Raw genomic sequence first — 25,029 nt, forward strand, 5'->3', positions numbered from 1 at the left:
CGGACAGGCATGCAGGAAAGTGAAGGTCTCAGCAGAAATTTCAAGAAAACATTTCGCTTCTAAACTACCCCCAGTGATTTCATTTGGAAGCCGCGAAGAAATCAGTCATGCAAAAGACAGCATCATAGCGCCGCTTTCGAGCGAACCAAGTGAAATACACTGGAGTGCCGATTCAGCACTACCGCAAAATTTCGGCTGCTCATGGTACGCCGTTTTTCAGTTCGCGCGCATTTTTCTGGGTGCCTTTACTGGTGCTTTTCGCGAGAGCCGCGCACTCCGCTGCATCTGAACCATTCCCCTCACAACACTAAATGCCGTATCCGAGAGCAGCCAGGCAGGATGTTTGCGACGACGAGCACCCAGCGCACCACCATGATATCATGGGAGTCGGCAGCTGGGCCGTAAGCCGAGAACTTCTCCGAGGCATCCGGCCGAAGTCCGCTCCCCTTCAGTGGTCTCACGTCGGTTCCATCTCTATTAAACCCTTGGGCGGGCTCAGGTAGGTGCCTTCCACTGTTGACACACAAAACAACCAAACAAAAGGCTTGCCTTTCTGGAAAGCATAATGTCTGAGCGGCCCTGTTCGACGCACTAGGAGTCATATGCATGCCTGAAGCACCGCTAGCTTTGAAAGGTCGATTGCCAGTTATATTGCCGAAATGTGTTACATGACGGCAGCGCACATCTTTTTTTTCTCGCCCAGAATAGCAACACTAACAGGTGCGAACTCGCACGTCCTCCACCTCTGCATTTCTTTTTCTCACGCTTGAAGGACCGTGTATGATTTGGGTGATTGTACGCATAGGAGAAAAGTTATTTTGTTCGAGCAACCAAGACAGGCTATCCATACGCGTGAAGAACTAAAAGTCCGTCATTGCAACACGTTGCAATGAGTAATATGACTACTTATTTATTAGACCGTAATTGACTGGCCAGATTATTATCACCAAAAACCTTCAACGTAATGTCAGCCCGAGAAGTGACAACCAAAGAACATGAACAGGACCGTCTCCCTCTCCTATATACAATTCGTATAAATTAAGAATAAAAAATCTGCTCTGCATGCAGCGTAAAACATCAGGGAAGAATCCTTCCTTCCTTCATGCTGGTTAAACGGGGGAACAAACAAACCAAATACAAAAAAAATAAACCCAGCGCAAACTCGCAAGTCGAGATTGGGCACTTACCAAGAATAACTTGTTATCCTAACTTACCAAAAATAACTTGTTATTTCTCGCGAGGTATCCTACTCAAAGAGAGAGAGAGAGAGAGAGAGAGAGAGAGAGAGAGAGAGAGAGAGAGAGAGAGAGAGAGAGAGAGAGAGAGAGAGAGAGAGATCCGAGGGTTCTTCAGGTGATGCAGAGCATGTCGCGTAAAGGTACTGGTCGTGAGTTATCGTCTGCCTCATTTGATGAAGCAAGTCTAACGTGACAGGTAGAACTTCTTTTCCAGAAGCACGTCGACGAGTACTTGGACCCAGCGAATGAGGAGGTGCGGGCAAGCAGAAAGCAATCATCAAGGCGGACCCGAAGAACTAGTCGACCTTACCCTCCCATCGGTGTGTTACAGATGTCGGTAGTGGTGCAATGGGCTACGAGATCAGGAGAACGGGATTTGAGGGGAGGTGAAGGGCTTTAAAAAGATCTAGTTTTAAGGGCTTTCAAAAAATGCGGATTCGGGACATCGCGTTTAAACTTGTCATAGCCGAGTCCCAATTGCATTTTTCGAGCAAAACACGCGCTAGCCGCCGAAGGAGTCACGCTCTTCCCCTCGGAGTCCCCTGATTATTCGTGCCCTACATAATGACAGAAAGTACACACTCCGATGGTGTTGGCTGTCAGAAGCATAACAAAGGCTGGGTCGGTATCTATACGCGTGCTTTTAGACACGGGTCACATTGCAATTGGCGTTTGCACGTTATTGATTTTTTTTTCTTATTTAGCAACTACTCGACATGTTAGGATAAGTATCTTCGATTTTGAATTGGCATCAGCCGAGCGAGAACAGCAAAACAACGACAGTCAGTAGCGCTTGCTATGGGGTCTGCACTGAAATTGGAACGTGTATACTGCTAAGGATAAGGCAAAGTACTGTTTGAATTGTTCATTAAAGCGTAACCATGCACGCTGGTGACTCTGCGGTGTTTTATAACCGATGTACGCACGGAAAGTAGCTACGCGCACTAAAATAAAAATATCGCGTTCGTATGCTGTAGACGAATGGCCGAAACTGTGCTTATGCTCCTCGCAGATAAATGAACGAAAGAACGAACCCTGATTGCAAATTTGTTTCCTTTGTCGAACGCTGAGCTAATATTGACTCGGGCTATGTATAGACTACCGACGCAAAAGCAAAAAAAAAAAAAAAAAATGGCGTGTCACGCAGTTCAGTTGGCTCAGACGTAAAATGACGTCATTCTTTAAAGTTATTACGACAGTTGCGGCAACAGTCTGAACCCGGCCTCATGTTTACATAAAGGAGGAACGCTACGATTTCTGACGGCCTGCTCTGCGTCGCAGAAAATGTGAGGGAAAATGGTAAAAAATACGAAGTTATTGGCAATGTCAGAGCGGTGAAAATATTTCTCATAAGCCATAAACGGCTCAATATTTCTGATAGAACAACACATTTGCTTTTATGTATACGTATCGCTAGGAATGTGATAAACAAACGCGAGTATGTGGGTTAGATCGGTACCCCGGCGGCCTTTTTTTCTGATAGAGCCCCCTCCCTCCTCTCTCCCTCCCCCCACCCCTCCCCTTCTAAAAAAAATCCAAGAAAACGCCCGTGCATCGAAACTTTGGAGCCCGTTAAAGATCCCAGGTGGTTTATATTGGCAATGTAAACGCAGCCTTTCCAGGACATACTTCCTCAGCTCTCTGCTTCCGGATGGCCTCCAGCGTTGCAGTTATTTGCGTAAGCTTGTAGCAAACACACTGCGGCGTTTGTTTAAACAGAAAAACGGATAGGATCAGCGAGGCGCAATACACGAAGTAGCGTGTATTGCGATAAGTTCGCAAAAAGCTTGAAAGAAAGCAAAGGTCAGCAGATGGAAGTTTTTTTTTTTTTCACTTCTTAAACATGCGAGTGCTTTCAGCAGCCGTCCGTGAAGCGGCAGTAGTTTGTACCGCATAAAAGCACGCGTGACGAAGTGTTGAAAGACAGCATGTTGTACACATCACACCAGCACACGTTCTTAGAATAAGTCTTGTGTATTCTAAGGAAACAAAAACGAACAGGCACAATGTGCGGCGCAAAACGGGGCGCCGATATCTCAGTGTACTGGCTTTACGGCCACTCAAGGATGCAGAACGTATTTTTTCATCTACCGAAAATTCAGCGCTTGTACTGTACAGAGTGCTTGCTTGGCTGCTTTCTGTCATCTTTCCTTTTTTGTTGAAACTGAACTAAAAGCTTTACTCTGCCACATTCCGTCTGGATAAGTATCAAACAAGAGAAGTTTAAGGAGAATTGGCATACCCCGAAAAATTCCAGGCGTTCCGTCCAGTGAATGCGGATTACCAACGGAGCTGTAAAGTCATTGCCACTTAGTAAACACAGTAACTACGGCTTTGGTGTCACTATGATATACACTGATCTCCATACTGGCAACTGCAGACGCATTCTTGCATAACGTCAAATCCATGCACGAACGCCACCGGGTGGTCGGCCGGGTCGGACCGGTGTGTCATCGCAAGCTTTGCAAATGTCCCCAACACAAACAGCGCAAACGCATCCGATTGCGGGCCCGAGACACACATAGTGAAAAAACCTTTTACGACCATGCAACAAACGCAAGGTCCAAAGACATCCTGAGCACATCTTAAGTGTCCTTAATGTGAAAGCTTCAATGCCCAATTGAACAATACTCTTCTGGCTTCCGCCCCACGTCCTCGAAGGGCTTCGTCCTCTTGAGGCTTGACCCAATTCGCTTAGTAATCCGACTCCGCCTTCCGCTTTCTACCGACTTCGATTTGTCGCCTACGCGTTGCGCCGCTTATTGTTCTCTTTCGCTACTGCAGAGTTAAAGCGTGTGCTATGGAACGCAGCGCTTCGCGCTATGGAGTACCTCACGCTTCAATGACACGTGAAGTCTTGGGAGTTTTTGTGGCAGGACATCGAGAACTATGTAGAAACCTAGCCTAATACACCTCCGCTGCATTTAAAAAATAGGGGGGGGGGGGGGGGGGGGGGGGAAGGCGAGAGCGCGAGCAACGTAGCTTCAGTGAATTCCAGCTTCAGCAAAGTGATCTAAGCAATGATTCCACGCTTCCCCACTGCTCTTTTACATTTGTTGGGCGCGGTGATAAACATACAGTGGTGATTACGAGTCTACTATTTTACTCGTGTTTGATCATGTGGACATGACAACGACGACGCACAGCCAGTCCAGATCAGAATCAGGCTTAGACAATTTTTATTTACATCGTACGGATGACGGGGACGCAGACTAAAATCGTACAAAGGCTTGACGAAGCAACTGCGCATTCGGGCAAAAGGTCCCAACCTTGCGGACAGAAGCAAATGGACAGACATGAACAATACATGTCTAAGCAACTATCGGTGAAAACAATTTACAATGTAGACAAAGACACGAAGCCACTGTCTATGGGCTTCACTTAAAAGCACATGTCGCAACATTTGATGCTTATTAGAAGAAATAAGCATCAAATAAGCATCCTTATTCTTCTTTTTTTCTTCTACTGCGAATGCCCGTCGTAATTAGTCCGATAAATTTAAGGCAGGAACGAGGGAGCAACATCAGGTGCGTCAGGTGGAAACGCCCTGCATTTCCACAATAATGCCGATTTCGCGCAAGTTCCACCTGTAATGTTATAAAGGCACAAATGGAGATAATTGGTAGGCCAGGATTCAGAACACCCCCCCCCCCCCCTTAAAAAAAAACTGGCTCTGAAGAACTCACACTCAAGAAAGGCGGCATATAATGGTACGCATATGTAGACAATTATCTGAATTTCCGCAGATTTTTTTTTGTTTCACGTAAGATTTATATCGCGTTAGTAAAGGTACACTGTAAAGCTTGAGCTTACACAGAGGGAATCAAAAAGTTACTTGGTGGGAGTAACGCGTACCGACCTTTTGGGATACTGGGAACGGCTCATTTCAGTATAATCTGACGTTTGTGAGTTTTGAACGTAGACCTGCAACAACAACAACAACAACAACAAAAACAGTAGCTGATGACATAAAATGACTGTGGTGAAATCGCTGCTGCGCCATATTTACTGCGAACGGGGCACAAAGAAAGTCATTTCAGGAATTCAAATTAAGGTCGTAGGCACCCAAGTTACACCTGCACATGAGGTGCGCCCGAGTGGAGGGATACATACTAATTTGTGCCGTCCGGCGTTTCATAACGTGCTCAGAAATGTTGCACATACGGGTACTTCAGTTTTCCTCGTCTGTCTAAAAAACGAGATGCCAAAGACTAGATTCAAGAGCCCGCGACGTCGCGCTGAGCAGCACAATGCCCCAGCCACAGAGTCACTGCGGTGGGCATAAAAAGAAAAAGGAACAGCAACATTTCAGACAATACAAGTGGTCGGCAGTCGGACGATGTCGTTAAAACCTTTTTTCTCAGAATATCGTAATTTCAAAGCCCCCATATATAGCTTATCATTTGCGAAACTGACTGTTCTCTTTTTTTCGCAACTGCCGCATTAATTTTGTGCGAGCGAAGCGCCCTGAAATGAGGCTTTGCTGCTCGCTTCACTTGCGCCGCTACTTCAAGAAAAGAGACAGCGAAAGGAAGCAGCGAGGGCCTAGCGAAGAGCGTGGAGGGTAAAAAGTTGAGTTCATATTGCTAGGCGCCTTCACTCTGGTCTTTTTTTTTTTTTCTTTTTCTCCTTCTTCTTCCTCTTTCTCGGCTCCGCTTTGTTAAGAGGGGACTAAGCAGCTTACGGATCGAGATCTGCTTCGATTGGGATCCCGCGCGGCTTCGAGCTCTCGCAATCGTGTTTGCCCCTTTTTCTTCTTCTTCTCTGGGGCCGCCAGGCAGCGGTGCAAAGTGGCCACCGAGCAAAATAGGCAGCCGCAGCCGGCGCGGCTCGTTATTTCCCGCTTCCAGGCTTCTCGGTTTCTCTCCCGTCCCCTGTGCAAACACGCCAAGATGCGCGCTGCACGGCGCAATAAGGAGCTTACGCTGCTGTCTTCCCATGTGCGGAACGCATGGGGACACACAGAGAACTAATGGGAGGCGTGGGCTGGCGCTCCGTTCAATCACGCACGTACGGCTTGGGGCCGGGTGCGGTCGCTTCTGCAGAGCCAGACTGAAGACGTCGGTGTGCACGCGACCCCGGTGGCTGCTGTCAGGCCGTGCGGTCTGCGTGCATAAGACGCGCACATGACGCCGGCTTAGTGCAATGTATTTCGTTGTAGCAGCTAGTAGCGTGATAAGACAGCATCGCGTATTAATGAGCGATGATCAGTCCTGCCATTGAGAGCGATGGAAGTGAGTACTTTCTGGAGGGCTCCAAAAAAGCTCTATAAAAACCATACAATGGTGAAGTGCATGTAACTCTGAAGTTGTGCCTTCTTTTGATTCACAAAAAGAAAACAAATAAGGTTAGGCACCTGGTGCTCCATACCTTTGATAACACCTATAGGAGAGCATAATGGCGTTTCAGTGGTTGCTGAACTAAAGTGATCTAACTGGTTTCCGTTCGATTACTATGCAACAGCCTGTACGTTAACTGTACGTTAACTTGTGCACCTTAAAAGGTCTTTGCCTTACTACCATGTAAATATGGCAACCTACCATTTTTATCCACTCCAGTGTTTATTTTTAACGCAGGGAAATACTTTAAAAGTGCGTGCACACATTATTTTATTAACCAAGGATAACGAAAGAAATTAGATCCGTAATAACGCGATTTAAACACATCTGCAGGAAGGTGTTGCAACGCGCTAGAGGCGACGCCGTCACAGGATGTCAACACATACGTACATGTCCACAGACGCGATTTCAGCCGCAGACCACGTGCAGAAAAGCTTTGGCGTCAAGCCACACCTGCGTCGCTGGCCACTTCTAGAATTTTCGGTGTCGATTCCAACATGATTTGGAATGTGCCGTTACTGGCGCTATTCTGCACTGACGCAGCTGCCACTTGTCCAAAACGCGGAGCTCCTGTCGGTTCCTTCGTCGGCGTTGACCACCTGTGGCTCCAGTTGAGCTGACATGCTGTTTCGATGATCCAGCGACTGGTTCAGAGCGACCGTTCCAGTTCCGAGAGGAGTATCCACGGCGACGATTTCACAAGCGGCCGGCCCGGTGCTATACGGGGTGTATCAAGGAAGCTTATAATATCTAGTGCTCGGCCGCACAGCACCCGGCCCTGCATGCACACCATGCCACCGCGGGGCGACGGTGGTTAGGCGAAGTGGACCGCGGCAGAGGTCTCCTCGTAAAGCATCTCGATGTCCACCACCGGGCTAGAACCGGCGCGTGAGCATGGTTGTGCATAGTTCTATGGTCAGGTACTGGAAGAGGAGATTGCGCAGCCGTGAGCAATCAAGGTATTCTGCTTGGAGGCGGCCGCTGGTTCGGGGTTGCGCAGGGAGTGAATGGCTGCGTCCATGGATCGCCCTCCAGTCTCCTTTCTGCAGAAGGCTGCTGCTGAGCGATCGGCTGAATTCTTCCTCTTCTCTTTCTAGTACTCACGCACAAGGAGCGCGCTAGCATTCAGGATAACTCAGCGACTATAGCGGGACACGTTACACATTTATGTATTATGTTATAAGCAAAATTCAAGTTAATTTACTCTTTATCTCACGGGCCCGTTGTTTAAACAGAGGTAAGGCTATTTAGGTGTGTTATAGGTGAGAACCTTACTGGCCAATCGCCTTGAGTCGGTATGTGAGATCGTAGGTCGAAGCCGCAGCCAACGGGAATTGGCGAATAGTACGTGAGCTTCTAAAGGCAGCTGTTATTGTCATCAGCCAATACCGCCGAGTTGTTGTGTGAACATTGTAGGTGTAAATGTTGACGTCCCCCCAATGGGAATAGGTGAAAATGCCGTAGGCTTCTGCATCAGCAGTCATCGTCACTGGCCAATCCACCTCAGTGGGGGGTATTATTAAGCCTACATTCAATTTCAAGGTTACGTAACTTTAGCATTATGCCTAATTAAGCGCCAAAGAACGTTCAAATAATTGTACGCCCATCTACGGGTACTGCTTGACGAGGTTAATCATCGAGGCGTGACGGTAGGCTGTACGATGACACCGACGGCGAGGCCAGGCGTTCCCATACCCGCATAGCCCGCTCCCTCTTCTGGGCACCAACCTTTGCGCAAGCGAGTTATAAAGTAGAAAACGCGGGAGGCTTAAAAAATGACGCTTTTAAACTAGGCTTAACCTGTTCACGCGAAATCGGCTGAGGTAGGCAAATGTTTCTTTTGCGCTGAATATTGATCATGAAAACAACCGTTCTCGTGAGACCCCCGCGAAGGCTTACTTTCCCCCATTGCGTGCGTGTGTGCAGAGAAGCCTGCTGTAGGGCTCCTGAGTATAAAAAAAAATGCTGGCGATTACGATACTCCCTAATTGGATATTTGGGCGCAGCTTTTTAGCTGTTTTATCTGTGAAAAATATGTTGAAGAAAAGAATTTTAGACGAACATATTTGTATGGTTACAGAAAACTTGTATTTCCAGTGGTTAACGAACCACATGCACCGGTTGCCTCGCTCATCGTTCAAACCTCACTCGGGGTTCTGGCGTCGGCGGTGCAGAGCCTCCGCTCTGGCAGCTCGTTTAGCTGCAGCGGCTGACGAAGCGCACGACCGCTTGCCTCACTCGCAGTCACGGTGCTCGCAGTTCAGCACTCACTCTTGAACGCTGCAGTGCGCTGAGGCAGCACTCACTCGTGGGCTCTCTCGACGGCACCTATGGTGAGCCTCTGCGTCGGCGGCGCAAAGTGCGTCTCAGGAAGGAACCGCGAACTGCGTCTTAAGAACCGAGCGCACATAATCGTCACGCGCACGCCCCCCTCACGTTTTCGCCAAGCGTCGCGCAGTCGAGCGTCTCGTGAGGGACAGCATGCTTCCCCCCCCCCCCTCCCCCCCCCCCCTCCGCACACTTTCGGAGAAGCGTCTCGCGCTGCCACGGCGAACCGATATCCCCTCCCAATTTCTCGACAGTCTCTTCCTCTTCCTTTCACTCTTCGGGCTTGCCATCGTTTGCTCGATGACACCGACGGCGAGGCCCCTCAGCCAACGAACGTGCGCCAAAGGGCTGCGCCCTAAAAAACAATACCTGACAGGCAAATGTGACGATATATTATTAAAATAATATACGATTGGTGGCGGTAAGAAAATTGGTGACGTCGCCTTAACAGCGTCAAGGCCGCAACAAAAATCAAAATAAAAAGCAAAAAAAAAAAAAAAAACACCGAAAGAAAACGGCTACGCCTCTGAAAGGATCCGCGTTTCGGAAAAGGCAGGAGCAGCTACTGGACGGCGTTCCTACTCAGTTGATACGATCGCTTTAAAGGGGTCGGACGAAGCACAGGTGTTCCTGTAAAGTGGTACTGACACAAAATTTTGAAGGCGAGATAACTTCGGAGATAGATTGGTGTGAGCACACATACATCATATGCAAAATATCAGCGGAAAATACAGCCTAGAACATATTTAAAATCAATTTTAAAGTGTGCGAAACGCAACCGAGCAGCCAGCAGAGGACAGACGAGCGCCAGACGAATGGTACACGCCATCGTTTAAACTACAAGAACTTTTCAAAGCGAGTGAAAACATAGACTAGTTGCAATAATCGAACGTACGGCGCTGTAGCATCCCAATTCTGTTTCCCTCGCGAGAAATAAAAAAATAAAACATCAGAAATGACGAAATTTCCATAATACGGATTTTACCGCTTATGCTAAGTACAGCCTGAAACCCTGGCTAGGGCGCCGCTCCTTGACAGCGAAAATCTACTGAAAAGAATGAATTAGAAAAAGAAACGACAGAAAACGAGACAAATTTGGTGGAATTAAGTTCTGCTCTTTATATTGCCCGCATTTTGCCGCAGTTCATGTCGCACTTGTTGCGCTCAGCAGAAATCCTTTGAAAGTCCTCGCTTTCCCCTTTCAAGGAAGAAAAACAAACGATAAGAATAATGGCCTCAGAACGATAAAGCATCGAAAATCCGGGATCGAGGCGTTAATTTTATTCCACAGAATAGCTTTCTACTCCCTGTTTTCCCTGGACGCCTCTAATTGGATCCGTATTGTCCAGCTTGCAAATTGGTTTTCTGAAAATGCAAACCGCAAAGAGGAACTAAGCAGCGGCGCAACATGACACTGAAGTATAAAGACACTGCCATCCGAAGCCGTAGCCGGCGTAGTCAACAGCAGGCTCAATACAATAAGAACGGCCCGGGGTTGTCTATACAGTCGAATAATGTAATCACTACATGGGTGCCTTCAACTGACGCTGAGGTAAATGACCATTGCACATTTCAACCATGGTTGAACTCAAATCACAGAAGGCAGTGCTCACTTTGATCATGGGCATGAGACGCAATTTTATATGCCATGATTGAATGACATAAACAAAAATAACAGACAACATTAAATACATCTTGGATGAATTTTTGTGATTGAAACTTGTTTTTGTTCGCTCTAATTTCTTTCGGGCAGGACAGTGTTTTGAGACAGTTTGCTTAAAGAAACTCTGCGACGCTTTTTCTTTTACTTTTTTTTTTGAAATCTTCAATGCTTGCAGAACGTAGTCAACAAACACATCCAGTATAGATTAGAAGGACGCAAAGTACCCCAGCCAAAAATTTCTGCTCCATGTCCATCAGATAACTTAGAAACTTGCTCGAAAGATTTTTCTCTCTTTCTCGGTCTTGGCGTTCTTCTACCGCTGGAATTACGTCAATACAACGGTGTAGCAGCTATCGGCCGCCTTTTCTTCCGTGCTGGCGATAACTATAGCTTTCGGACAGCTTGCAGACGTGAAGGAAAAAGGGAAAGCATTTATCGGAAGTGCTTCAGGGTCCCTTTTATTATGGAATTCGGACAAATAAAGAGCGAAGAAAATACTTGGTTAGTATTAAGCTGAAATTCAAATTGGGATATTACGCGACTGAGCGACTCTTGGGCTCTCAAGAACACCGTAGTGGGCGGCTGCGCACAAGTTAAGGCACCCGCTAACTTTCAGCGTGCGCACTGGCGTTTTTTTTTTTTACCCTTCCATCAGCAATACCATTAAGTTTCTTAGTAAGATTACTTACTGGAGTAAGAGTACTTACTGGAGAGGAAACTACGTCTGGGAATCCATGTCGGCATGGGGGGTTTTGCCATTATGGGAACACTACAGCTTGGCATGTCTATTGGATTCTTAAGCGTCTTCTTGACTTTGCTTTCTTCACTATGCAGTGCTATGTTTACGAGGTAGCCGCTCCGGCCGAAATTGCCTAAGCTCGCTTCGCTTCTCTCGCTTCGCTTGGAAACTCGAAATTTGCTGCATTAGTTCATGCTAAGACAGCTGCGCTTCATTATAAGCAAGTGGGCGGACTAGTGCCGGCGAGCGACCATCAGTACATATTTGCATAAGTACAAGCTTACAATGTAGACGCGTTAGTTGGTGGTAAGGAGAGTGGGCTTCACGGTTCATTTTTGCAATAGCAGTGCACATGTTAATAGCGCCCGGACATCTTGGCTGAGCGGATAATTTGCCGCAGCGAAAGTTGTAGCAGATGGTTTGCTACGAAAACACGAACGAGAACACGACGAATGCGAGGTGCTCGTTTTCGTAGGTACGCGCATAAAACGTTTCTGAGCTTTTCCGACAACTTATTATTTGAAATGTTTGCAAAGGAAGAGTTTTTAATGCGTTTCTCCAAGAATTTTACATTATTGTTAACTACCAGCTTCATCTGCAGAGCACTAAACATGACCATTCAGGAAGACTCGGTAAAAAAAACACGAAGGAAGCTTACACTAACGCGTAAGAGTTGAATGTAGCGAAGACCATCACGAAGGTTTAAACGATTGCAGCCAATTTGCTTCTTCGCGGCCCCAACGAGCTTTACTCCATTATTGTTGCTATAAATGTGAGCTTCTTTAATTTATATTGAAGTCATAATCATTGGACATTACCTTGGAGGGGCGTACGCTATGAAGTGTCCTCGTACCAAGCAAGTGTTGTCACGATTACGACGAGCACTTCGGTCTTTCTCGTTCCGAGCAAGTGTTGCCACTATTACGGCGAGCGCTGGAGTTTTTTTTTTGACAATATTGGCCAATCTCCCTAAGTGGGTATGCTTAGCTTGACAGACGTGTGCCGGGGACGTTGGGCGGTGGCTGGAAGGCACGCACCTACGAGCGCTCGGCATTTTATTGGTTTTTTAAATGCCGGGCGTTCGCCTCAATCTTGACTTGACAAACGTGCGCCGGGGACGCTGGGAGGTCGTGGCGACGCGCGCACATACGAGCGCTCGGCTTTTTTTTTTTTTTTAACTGCCGGGCGGTCGCCTCAATTTCGGCTAATCTCCCTAAGTGGGTATCCTTGACTTGAAAAACGCGCGCCGGGGACGCTGGGCGGTAGTCGCGAGGCACGCACGCACGAGCGCTCGGCATTTTCTTGGTTTTGTTAACCGCCGGGCGGTCGCAGCGAGGTCCGCGCTCATGTGCGCGCGATATGCAATTTCTTGGTATTTTTAACTGTGGACACGAAACATTGCTATTGCTAAACAGCCTCGCTGTTAAAAAACACGTTTTATTTTTGTTTCTTTAGCCTTAAAACAGCGTGCTTTATTTTATAATTACATAATTACACACCCTTCTTTGCGTTTTTGTGGCATTGAATTTACGGCCACTAAAACGTTTCAATCAAAGCCAATGATGAAACTAAGGCGAGCGCACGGTATAATGGCGGCCCATGACGATACAGACGGCCTTGATGTGAGCCGCATAGACGCTAGCGCCAGATTCCTCGCTAGTGTGAAGGGAGGTTCCCGTTTGAACCCATTCCCATTTCATCCTTCCCGCTTGTTCCCTCCCGTTTCAACCCGGCGCAAAACGACCTTCCCCTTTCGCCCTTTGCCATTTCACCTGTTCTCATTTGAACCCGTTCCCATTTGAACCTTCTCGTTTGTTCCGTGCCGCTTCAACCCGGTACAAAAGGCCCTTCCCGTTTCGTATTTTCCCATTCAATTGTCAATTGAAAGCCGCCGTGTAGCGCAGGTATTGCTCGCATGTGTACTCCGCGGCAGCGGTGATAGTTCCAGCCCCTACGGTCGCATATACGAATGCACATGCACTTATATGCAACACATACAGAAAAAGAAAGGACGAGAACAGACAAAATAGAACCTTTCCGCGGTCCCAGTGCCAGTTTGTAGCGTCCGGACCTCTTGCCGAAAATGAACTTGGGTGTTTTAACAAATGCAACTGTAGTACAGGGATACTGTTTTATTTCTACGCAGGAAAAAGACCTCGCGAAATATAATTACCAAATCTAGCAAACTCCAGAAAAAAACGTATTTTATGAAAGCGGAACTATTATGGACCAAGCCAGAGGTACGGTCAATTTTAATGTGTGGCCAAGGGTCACTTTATATGCACATATCTGTAAAAGAATGGCCATTGAAGCCTAAAGCTGAAATTTTTGCTTGGAGGAAATGGTTCGCACAAATTTTTCATCCAGGCGTTAAGAACACCCCAAGCTGTATTCTACTGCGTGTACCTTTTACGGATAATATATAGGCGGGCACGCAGTACATGGAAAAGGAAAAGCAAATATTTAGGTAGTTATCCGTCCTTAATAGAGAGTTTTAGCACATCGTTACCGTGTTTGCGTCACCATTTACCATGTTGCCAGTTAGCACACTGTTTGCGGTTTGCGTATTCCGGCCGCCGCGGCGCAAGTAGCGACATCTGATGAATTAGTGTCAAAGCAAATCACGCATAATTTTAGATGCGACGCATCTCTTTAACTCGCCTTGTCCCGCGTCGTTGTCGCGGCGTAGTCCGCATCCTCGGCGCCGCAGCTGTGCGCTCCGCCGCTCTCACCGCAGCGCCATCTGTGCGTCAGCGCGGTCAGCTCACTCCCGTCGTCGTGCCAGCTGTGCGTTAGCGCGCAGCTTGCGCTCGCGCTTGCGCTCGGTTAACACATGCGCATGCGCTGCTATGCGCTGCTATGCGCTGCTCTCTCTCATTCCGCTGCATATAAACGCGGTAAGTGCGCCGTTCCGCTCAGTCGTTCCGCCGCCGGCGCTCCGATGACATCGTCCGATGATTTGAATAGCGCAACACCAACCCCCGATGCGTCGCATCTACCCCATGGTTCCCCTCGCGGGAAGATGGTGTAAATTTTTCTTGCTGTAGTTCAGAATAACTGTAGTTGTTTTGACAATACTATAGCCATCGCCTGTAGAGCCATAAAAAGAAACCGTGTCGGTGGCGCCATCTACCGAATAGAGGTAGAGTCAAGGTGAAATAGAATTTGCCCCCGCGCTAAATAATTAGGCAAGAAATGAGTAAAATGTGTTGTAGTACTTACTCAATAACCTACACTACCTTGCCCAGCGCAATTGTGGAGGATAAAAGCGCACTGCGAGCTCAGAAAGTTATCTGAACTATTTGAGGCGGGCGTTTTGGGAGCCGGTTGAAACGGGAAGGGTGTTTTGGGAACGGGTTGAAATAGAAAGCGCTCAAACGGGAAGGGCGTTTTGGGAACGGGCGCACACGGGACGGGCCAAACGGGAAGAACGTTTCGGGAATGGGTTCAAGCGGGACGGGTTCAAACGGGAATGGGTTGTTTCGGGCTACACCCAGTGTGAAATGTAAGAAACTCTGAGAAAAGCCTCCGCAGCAGCCCGAAAGCGATCCTTCCTCCCCGTGCTAAGCAGTACAACGTCTTAGCCCCTAATCTGCCGCGAACAGGCGCTTTTAAACTTGGCGCTCGTTGTTCCAGAACGTTGGCTTTACGTCGAATATTTGTTTGACTGCTCTCGGCGTACCAATTTTACCGAGTAGTTTCAGTAAAGCCCGAATAAACGCAAAATGTCTAACGCCATTGTCGCTACGACACAACCAGCGATTGTAGCGAATAAAAGTTTGGAACGACAGTCCATAAGCCTGGCCTTACATTTTCGTCTTTACAGTTCCTGCAGAGGCTCTTGAAAATGCTGACGAAGACATTTGAAATCGTGTAGCCCTGATTACAGTTGTCCTGCAATACAGCCATGTTGTGTACTCCATGGCGCCTCCTCCGCCGACGCCACGGAGTCCACATTATCCCGCATAGCACACTTCGAGTAAGCTCCACGCTGCAAAACCTTCTTTATACGATCACTGGGGTTATCGACTATCAATTGAGCTCTTGCTATTTATTCCTCTCCGCCACGTCACCCATACCGCAGGAGAAGTTACGGCGCACTGTGGCTGGAGACGATGACTGCACACTGGTGATACAACTTCCGTTTTACACCTTCACTTAACAGATGTGTCCGTAAAGCTCCTGAGGATGGTGGAGCCATCTGCTGTACGCGCAAAGAAGTTCTAAATGCATCAAGGCAGGCGATCAGGAGTAGCCGCCAGGGCCTTGAGTACGAGCACTCATTTGGCAACAAGTGTTTATTATATATAAAAAAAACGTAGGCTATACTGAGAGTTTGCATTGAATTTGATCGCACTCCTGTGCTTCGATTTAGCGCAGCCTAGTTAACATTTCATGCTACGCAGACGACATCTGTATCTGGGCTTCAGGCAGGAACCATCGAAACATTCGCGCCACGCAACAGAAGGCAATTCTGAAGATAAGAAAATATCTCAGATGCTGTAATCTTATATTTTCCCCTGAGAAGTGTGCTGCGATACACTCACAGTAGAAGGCCCTCCAATACATTATGTCAAGCCCCACAAGTTTCTCGGTGTCACGTTTGACCGCTCAATGCATTCGGCGATTGAAAGCCCGGCTTCTGTGTATTGTGCGCATTCTGCGTATGCTCGGTGACCAGCGACCATCTGGACGTACAGCAGCTCCTGGAATCCAGAGCGAAGCCTCTCTGCTCACCTCATGGATTCCCGGACTAGGGAACCACTCCCACTTCAGGAAGCTCAAATAAACGTTTCTCTCTCTGCCTCTCTCTCTCGGTGGAAATTCGTGGGGCTGCCCTGTGTCCTCCCTCATTTGCCTGTATATTTTGTCGGCCTCTTGGGTTACAACCTGCCGGCCCTACATCAGCTATCACCTACAAGCCTGAAGGTGATAGACTCACTGCTACCAAGAGCTATGCGCACCTGCCTGGAACTACCTAAACGCACATACACGGTTGGAACTCTGTGCGAAGCTCGGTGCCTTTCCGCCACAGTGCTAATTAAAACGCCAAGAGCTGTTTCGAACGTCTGTGCGCCATTTGACTCGGTGTCGTACGTATCATTTGGCAGTCATCTCCACGCAACATGTAAGACACGTACCTGCATCCGGCGAATGTTCAAAGACCTTAAAAGTCGACATTGGCACCGTGGATACTGGCGCCGTGGAAAATATGCATCACAATACCCGGAATCAGCAAAAAAAGTCTGTCATGCCCGCGGCCGCGCTCAAGTTCTTTACACTCGAGTATATCTTTGTCACGTTTTGTGGCACGTCTCGACCAGCCTAGAAAAATGGACACGGGAGAATCGTTGGCACATTTACCACAGCACATATTTATTATGCACAACTCCAACCCCTAAGCAAAATAAACAACAAAGTAAACAAAGAACTCAACCAAAGAAATTCCTAAATACTAATCCATAACAAAAAACCAAACCAAAAGTCACTACAATGAAGTCCCTTAATAAAGCAACCCGTCCTAGTTCCAGGCTATACAACGTCCATGTTAACAATCCTAACAACAATGGTCATGGTATCAAGTCCCTAGCGGACGGGCCTACCGCTGTCTCCGGCGCTGACGTGTCGTACCCGTAGCGTGGCCGTGACACACTGGTAGTCGTAGTTGTGCGCGGTAGTCACACGGTGGACCCCTTTTCAGCTACCCCTCGTGGTAGCCCTCGTAGCAGGAGGCAACCCCTGGCCTCGGGGCCGTCGCCGTGGTAGCAGGTAGCACCGGGGAGCTCCGGGAACGTTGCCGCGAGGGGACCGAAGGCGTTAGTTGACGGTGCGTGCTCGCTGTACGCAGGCGCCCGACCGTCGCCGCTGGGGCCACCAAAGCGCAGGTTGGTGGTACGACGCAGAAGTAGGAGCCGATGCCACGTCGGTCCACTTCGGCCCAGGCTGACGTGGCTCTGGTCAATGGCGTGGCCTTGTACCCCGGCTTGTTCTTCGGACTCGTGCCACCTGACCTTCCTGCTGTGGCGTTCTTCTGATCTCTTCCTCTCGCGGACTGTGCCCCCAAATTAATAGCATTTGCCCGGCCGTCGCGGCACTGTTGCATTCGCTGTGCCCGTGTCCGCCGCACGGGTCACCACCACATTGGTTATTCTCCACGTGCCTCCATCGCGTCACTTCGTCATTAGTCCGCGCTCTTCGCAGGAAATTTGCATTCTCTTTCTTCGTCTTCATCTTCATCGGCCTCTGGTTCCGCTATGACTCGTCATCTTTATTCCAAAGGGGGGATTGCCCCCTTATTCATGACACTCTTCAGCACTTACAAAGGCTATACTCGTTTATGCGAATGGCTAGGTTCTATCGGGCTCATCAGCCACCGGCGTGTGGATCCCGTTAGTCCGGTGCACTATCTAAAGAAAACTAACTCACGAAACATCCTCGACTGCTACCGAACTGGCAGCTGTACAGGGCTGCACATCATTACATCAGCGCAAATCATGCCCAGCAATGAATAATATTCCTCGACTCGCGTCGCGCCTTACAAGCCCTTCGAAAGCTTCACAACAACCGCAGCCAGCTTGTATGTGAAATTGCCGAAAATCACACGTTCACAGTGCGTGAAGGACATGACATCATTCTTCAGTGGCTGCCTGGTCACTCGGGCATACAACGCAACATTACATCCGACGCAGCCGCCAGCGCAGGCCACTTCATGAGCAACACGATCCCAGCTTCCTTTCTCCCGAGATGGCAGTAACGCCCTTATCCTCGCAAGCGGATGGACTGCACAAATGTCGGAGTGGAGGACCGTCACCACAGATATCCACCACTGCAGGCTATTCATCCGCACTGTAACTTCCGCTTTCCACGCGGCCTCAACAAGCGGTGTGAAGGAGTGTTGCGCCGACTGCGCCTGACTGTTGCGTTTACTCGGAGTTTTAAGTTGGGACGATTCTCCCCTGTGCCGGGCTTGCGCTGTGCTTGAGACTGTTCAGGCTCGAACTTTGTCAGGCTCGAACTTTGTCAGGCTCGAAAGTTCAGGCTCGAACTTTCATCATTTTCTTGGGCCCTGGGCCAATAGTGTTGACAGTACTTTGGGTACAAAATTTCTGCTCCGGTTCCTACGAGAGTTTGAACTAGACAAGTCTTTTTATATATGCATGTACTGTTATATGTAGAGTTATATGCATGTACTGAATGTGATTTGTTTTTCATGTTTCACTTGTACTTTACTTGTCTCCTAAACCCACTCCCCTCTATAATGCTGTATGCCCTGAGGGTACAATAAATAAATAAATAAATAAATAAATATGTACTCTTTCGCGCTATGGCATTCATCTATTTAGTTTTCTTGGGTTGGTGTTGTTTTTTTTTTTTTTTGCTTCGTTTACTTTTCATTGTGATTCAGCGTTTACATTAACGATGTTCTTTTCAATTGCATTTTTATGTCCTGACTCTGCTGGCAGCATTCCCTTGTTTCTCTTTTTTAACGTTTCTTGTTTTTCTTCTTGCTGCTGTACACCTAATGTCTAGTTCACCCCGCATCATCCTAGTCACCCCCCCCCCCCCCCCTTCTGGCGTAGCAAGCCTTGTCCCTGGCAGGGCTGACCTCACCATCTCATATTAAAGAGCATTCTCTCTCGCTCTCTCTCTCTCTCTGATTAGCTGGTAACAAGCCATGAATACAGCAGCGAAGCCAACGCTTTTAATGTTTGCGAAAATGTGTTGCGGGCAGGAACAGTAAAAACAGCGGCGGCTGCCAGTAGAAGTTCATGCTTTTGTAAATCGGTCTCTAAACTAAGTATTTTCATGTGATGGAGAAGTATAATTAGAAAGCGATGGGCAGTCAGATGTTTCAAACACTCCAGCACATGCGCTGTTCGATTAGATGCTTGGACGCGCGCATGTAAGACTTGCAAACGAGCTGCTCACTAGAGCAGACAGCACAATTCCTTTCTACAAGATGCTCACATGCTCTTGTGACACGGACAAACCAAAATGTTTAGGAGAGGCCACCGTAGCATTTGTAGAAGTGTGGAGGAAGTCAGGTGGCTTTTTCACCCTGTCCCGGAGGCCACTGGCAACCGCGTCGTAGCAAAGGCGGCAAAGGTCGGCCAACCGAGGCGCTTCGTTACGGCGCGGCCCAGCCGGTATCCAATGGTCGGTCGGTATGCGCACACAGAAAAGACGACAGTAGAGCAAAGAAAATCAGAGGCGGTGGCGAGTGTGCGTATAATACAAGCATAAGAGGAGACGGCCGGCTTAGAATAGCCTTTCCGGCTTCACTAGAGGTGACGTCAGCACCTCTCCTAAGCTCTTCTTTCCTCCGCGTCATGCAACAAGATTTGTGATAAGACGTTCTGAAACAAGTATAACAAGTTTAGGCATAGATGAATACGACAGCACGTAAGCGTGCTGCAGGTGACCCGGCTCGTACGGGAAATCGTCCCTATGGAATGGGGCGGTTTGAAAAATTCAACTTTTTTTTTATATCGGAGGGAGGTGGAGAGGGTGCGTGGAGGTCCAAGGGTGGCTTCATTTGGACCACGCGGGTATCTTTAGCACGTGCTTAAATCTCTACTACACGCGCGCTTTCATTTTGCGCCTCAGGCCAAACCAGTTAGTGACACGTGTCGGCGTCGACAAGGATTAGGAAACGCAAGCACGACCCTTGCGCGGAAAGCGGGCGAAAAAAGCTGTCCAATAGCAGCGATCTGTGCTTCCTGGCTCGCAAACGCAGCAAAAGGTGGCGGGGATTCAAAAGAAGCGCAGGAAAGTGGCGGCAAACTTGGCGGCGCACCAATGAGCCTTCTGCTGTTGGCGAAAAAGCGATATTCGACTTAGATGCCATTGAGCCCGCTATCTCACGATTGCGCGAGTTGGTTTGCGCAATTCAGAACGCCTGTCCGGACTTTAAGTGTTAAAGTTTCTTTTTTTATGACATAGTGTTTGTAGTTTTGCACCAAGTGCACTCCAACGTACACAACTGACGGTAGACGTGTAGTGGGACGTGGAACGCAAATATTGGTGAGAGCCATGTTTGCAGACTTATATCTCAAACCAGAGAAGATTCACATTTCTCTGCTTACAAATAACGTTGGGTTTGGTATTATTTACACGTTTCGATTTTACTAAAACCAGCAAGTAGTGCACCTATTTCTCAATTTTTCGTGATTGATCACCTTGAAGTTACGCATTTTATTGCAAATTATGTTCACCTGGCCCTAACGTATACCCGCAAAACTGGAATGTTTCGTACTGTCCTAGCTTTCTCTTAAAATTTAGTGGCGTGTTTATATAACTCACACTGTATATAAAAGACAAAGATGAACATATTATTTTGTAGTTCTTGTATTTACATATGTCGTATTGTCTTGGAATCTTTAGCACCTTAGCCTAAAATGTTTCCCAAACTTTCAGTCTCGCAAGAATATGCCCAGAGAAGTAGGATATTAAGGGGGAGAAGGAGGGGGGGCTAGTGCACTGGTAATACTGTTCTCTGCCTTGACAAATGCCTGGCGAAGCATTGAACCAACAGCACCGACAGCGTGCAGGCTTTATGTGTCTTTATAGCGCCTATGCGGCTGATTTCAATATTTAAAACCGGCGATTGCATCATGAAGAATTGTCGATAAGACTAGTGATAGTCGCTTATCGTAAAACTTTCGACAGGGCTATTGATAGTCAACTACCGATAGATTTCTTTCTTACACTGTCGATATTTGCAAAAAAAAAAAAAAGACCATTACAGTGTCGGTAGCCAATCTATCAATGATTTGGCATCAATGCATTGTGCGCCTTATTTCTGCAGCAATGACACCTTCCCAGCAGGATTCAAGGAATATCGTAGATGAACAGGCCTCACAAAGTTTAGCGGCTGGAGGTGATAGTGGAGCAGTTTGGTTTCAAGGCGCAGCTTTTCCCCTCTACCCTCCAAGGGTTCTGTCACGACCATTGGTGTCAACAGAACACTCCCGCGAGCAAATAAAATTAGTTAATGGAATCACCAGGAATCGAACCTGGAACGAATAGAGAAACGGAACGAAAGCCCGTTGCCTTACCGATTGAGCTATACCAGCCCACGCGGAGACCGCGGAGACAGACGGTACACTCACCGAGCACATCTGCTTGTTTACCCCTGCGTTCTCGCTGAATGCTACGTGATAGCGTCACGCGAGCTCTCGCGCCGCTGTGCGCTCCACTCACGGCGCGTGTAGCGGCCGTGTGCGCGCCTTGCGCATGCGCTAGGAGTTAGTAAAAATTAAAAGAAGCTCACACCAACGCATGACATCTCACTTCTCCGTCTCTACCGCCGATCTCGTCGCCTCAGTCGGCAGCGGCAGAGACGGAGGAGATGTGAGATCGTTTAACACCGGGTTTGAGCCTCCCTTCATTTTATAAAAAAAGAATTTTCACTCATGTACTTCTCCAATACAACTCAACCAAGCAGCCTTCGTGGATCATGCATTGATTTGACCTTAGCAAATAATATCTTTATGAAGTAATAAAGGGTGTGGTTAACTGCATTTCACTTGTCTCTGGTTTCACTCTGTGTAGAGCCACGTGTGTGAATTCAAGTGACGTCGCATGGGTAATCGTTGTGGATGTCGTTTAAAGCTTCGCTTTCCAACCGCCTTCACAGGGTGTATTGGAGCGCATTTTTTTTGTAGCAGTGAAGCAAGGCGAATTAGTGAAATACGTGTTTATTATTAGAAACAGGAAGTAATATGCCAGTGAATATAAGCGCTGGCGAAGAACATTGCAGCCAAAATAATCGCGGCTTGAAACATTATTTAAAACACATGCAGGTTCGTTGATTCGAGCATAAACAAAAATCTCTAACATTCGCTGGGGGAAGGCTTAAAACGCATTTTGCTTGATCTTTTTGTGCGAATACCTTTCGGTAATGTGCACATCATGGTTCCTAGAGTCGGCCCTGAAGCGTTGAAGACTACCGATTTTGGCGTCACTCTTATGCAAAGGCGCCTCGCTTCTGCATCCTCGCCGTTCCTAGGAGGGTCCGAGATGCAATAACGTGACCCAGTGCAAAATCCCGCAGGCGCTGAAGAGCACCAGGTGGCGTAAGTAAGTATTCGTTAGTGGCCCGCCTTCGGGGCAAGCTGTTGCTGCGAAACGCGAAAAGCCGGCTACATTATTGTTATTATTTTCAGGCCGGCTTCGCAGGATCTGACAAGGAAGCTTCACCTTGCAGGCTGGCCTCACCACAGGCTCACTCGTAAGCAAAACTTCTCTGAAAAGCTAACCACCCGAAAAGAAAAAAAGAAAAGAGAATCCGTACTAAGTAGTGGCGTGGCGGTTTAACCAGGTTATGGCGCGGGGCTCACGAGAGGGCCAGTGATTAGGTCGCACCACACAGCTGTGTTTAGCGGGTTTGTAGCAGAGGCAGATAGTTATCGCAAAGAAAGGCTGTCGCTTGACATTGACGCGTGCGCGAGAATTTCGGAGGGAAGCATTGTTTTTGAAAGGCCGGTTTCGCATAATTTTTTCCCGTTTTACATGCCAGGCACACAAGACCCGGGGGAGAGATCCAGATGGGGAACCGCCCTTGCCCCGCCTTTCCGAGGTCACCTTCATACGCCCCAATCGCCGATACAGAAAACCAAGCCTAGTAAAATGGAAGGGCAATCCTGCTGATTTTTTTTTTTTAAATTTTACGAGCAGGGTTATTCAGCCAACGCCCGACTCATTTTTTTCTTATCTGGCCACACCACGTCCACTTGCCGGCTAGAAGCAAGGACAATGTATGCAACTTCATACTGCGCTTGATAAAACACAAAGTGTCATTCTTTCAAATGTCTGGGATGCGAGGCCATGGAATGAGGTCTTAAAGTCGACTAAGATACGTGAAGCCATTGCAGGAACCGCAACTTTTAACACGTCATTGTTCAGTTCATGGTAAAACGTGGGGAATATAAAAAAGATGCTATTACAGAGCTTACTGCACGGTGTTACATGAAGACTGTTTTATACTACTGTAGCGTTCTATACGAACCGATGGACACCATAGGCCGCAAGGTCTTGCAGAACACGGGAAGGGGCCACAAAATTGTTTTGCCGCCTCGAAACAGGCGCTTTTCATCGCCCGTGAAGGCGAGCCATTACGAATGAATATATGTAAGCCAACACAAGCATGACTCCGATGCCAAAGGCCATATCTGTCAGCAATTAATTTTCATGGCTGCCGTGCACGTGCTGCGCACACTGCCGATAAGATTTCTACGCCGGTTCAGATAAGACTGCATGTGGGGACGAATATGTTTTGCTCAACGAAATCACTTGCTTCCATAGCCACGTGTTGCCGAACACTAGTCCTTCATAACGTCTTTGCACTGTGTATGAGAACAATGAAACGTAGAGTTCCAAGCTTAAAAAAACTATTTACATGAGAGCGACTAACAAAACAGCCATTTTCCCGTTCTCGTATGAATCTGGAACCAAAGCATAGCTGAAGTCACGCAGTGCAAATACCCAGGTGTCACTTTACCCGCCACACTCAAAAGGTCGCGAGTCTGCTTCCCCAGAATGGACAGAGAAGGCCAATTAATGCGACTGCAAGGGTAAAACAGGCCAATGACGAAACCAGACCCGAAATTTGACTCGATAAATGTACCCTGCGCTGTGACACCGAGCATACCACCTATGACGATTTGCACTGCGCGACGTCATAGCACTGCTCCCGTTTTTGAGTGAAAGCATATGTCGGGGTTCTTTTATTTGCCAAGTTTGTTCTCACGGGCGCTGCAATTTGTCATTCATGGGCATTGTGGCAAAGTAGATCAACGGACATTTTTTAGAGTGCAACTTAAGCTGGAATACATTCATCTCTAGCTTTTGCACGCCATCCTTTCGCAAACTTTCCTAAGGCCTAAATTACCGCATGCTACTGCTACTGTTTAAAAACTAATTTATACGTCGGCTATATGGTGAACGTTAGAATATGCATCAATAGTCTGGGACCCTTATACTAAAGTAGCTTGTTTCTAATGTTTGCCCGCCATTCTTTCGCAAACTTGGTTGGTGAGCCTGATGCTGCCATTCAGAACGGAAAATCCGCAAGATCCTGTTTTTGTTCCCATCAGACGGTAGGAATCGGCCGAACAGCAAGTGGACGTCGAGAGGCAGGATGCGATGACGGATGAAGAAGACTAAAAGGGGGCGCTAAGCAGACGAAGACGAAGTAAGACACAAACACCACATATACCACATACCACAAACACCACATGCCTTACTTCGTCTTCGTCTGCTGAGCGCCCCCTTTTAGTCTTTCCAATAAGCATGGACCAACTAGCTCAAAAAGTTTTGTTAGGATGCAGAAGCCCAGTGAACGAACACAGGAGGTCGCCACGGCGACGATGGAAACCAGGAAGCCATGGTTCAAGAGAGGAACATTGAAAAGGGCCCTTTGTAGAAGAACTGAAATTAACTAAGGTATAAGCTTGGGCGTGTCGGTATAGCATTCTCGGAACAGCGCAAAGGGACGAGGACGAGGTGTAGTCGGGACACAGCGCAGACTAACAACAGATGTTTATTGCACGAAATTACTTAAATACAGAATTCTGTTGCAACAAAGGAGAGAAAGAGGGAAGAAGAAAGAAACACAGACAGAATCAGTGTTTTGCGCGGCTTGTGTCAACCTGCTCTACTCACGTGTCATCACGTGCAGTTGTCACGCGGCACGCACTATTCTACAACTTCGACGTTTCC

General features: G+C 47.8%; 1 protein-coding gene across 1 annotated transcript in view; it reads right to left on the reverse strand.

Annotated features, from left to right (window-relative positions):
- Positions 1-457: 457 nt before the first annotated feature.
- The window catches only part of LOC144161193 (ipis-1-like), a 35,187-nt gene continuing 10,615 nt past the window's right edge, over positions 458-25,029 (reverse strand). The window contains exons 3-4 of the mRNA XM_077692094.1: positions 6,253-6,343; positions 458-513 (exon numbers count right to left, since the gene is read on the reverse strand). Of these exons, the coding sequence (XP_077548220.1) occupies positions 458-513; positions 6,253-6,343 (147 nt within the window). The remainder of the gene's footprint in view (positions 514-6,252; positions 6,344-25,029) is intronic.

The sequence above is a fragment of the Haemaphysalis longicornis genome, unplaced genomic scaffold, assembly GCF_048455015.1.
Source record: "Haemaphysalis longicornis isolate Haplotype H1 unplaced genomic scaffold, Haemaphysalis longicornis Haplotype H1 scaffold_1, whole genome shotgun sequence".
Lineage (NCBI taxonomy): Eukaryota > Metazoa > Arthropoda > Arachnida > Ixodida > Ixodidae > Haemaphysalis > Haemaphysalis longicornis.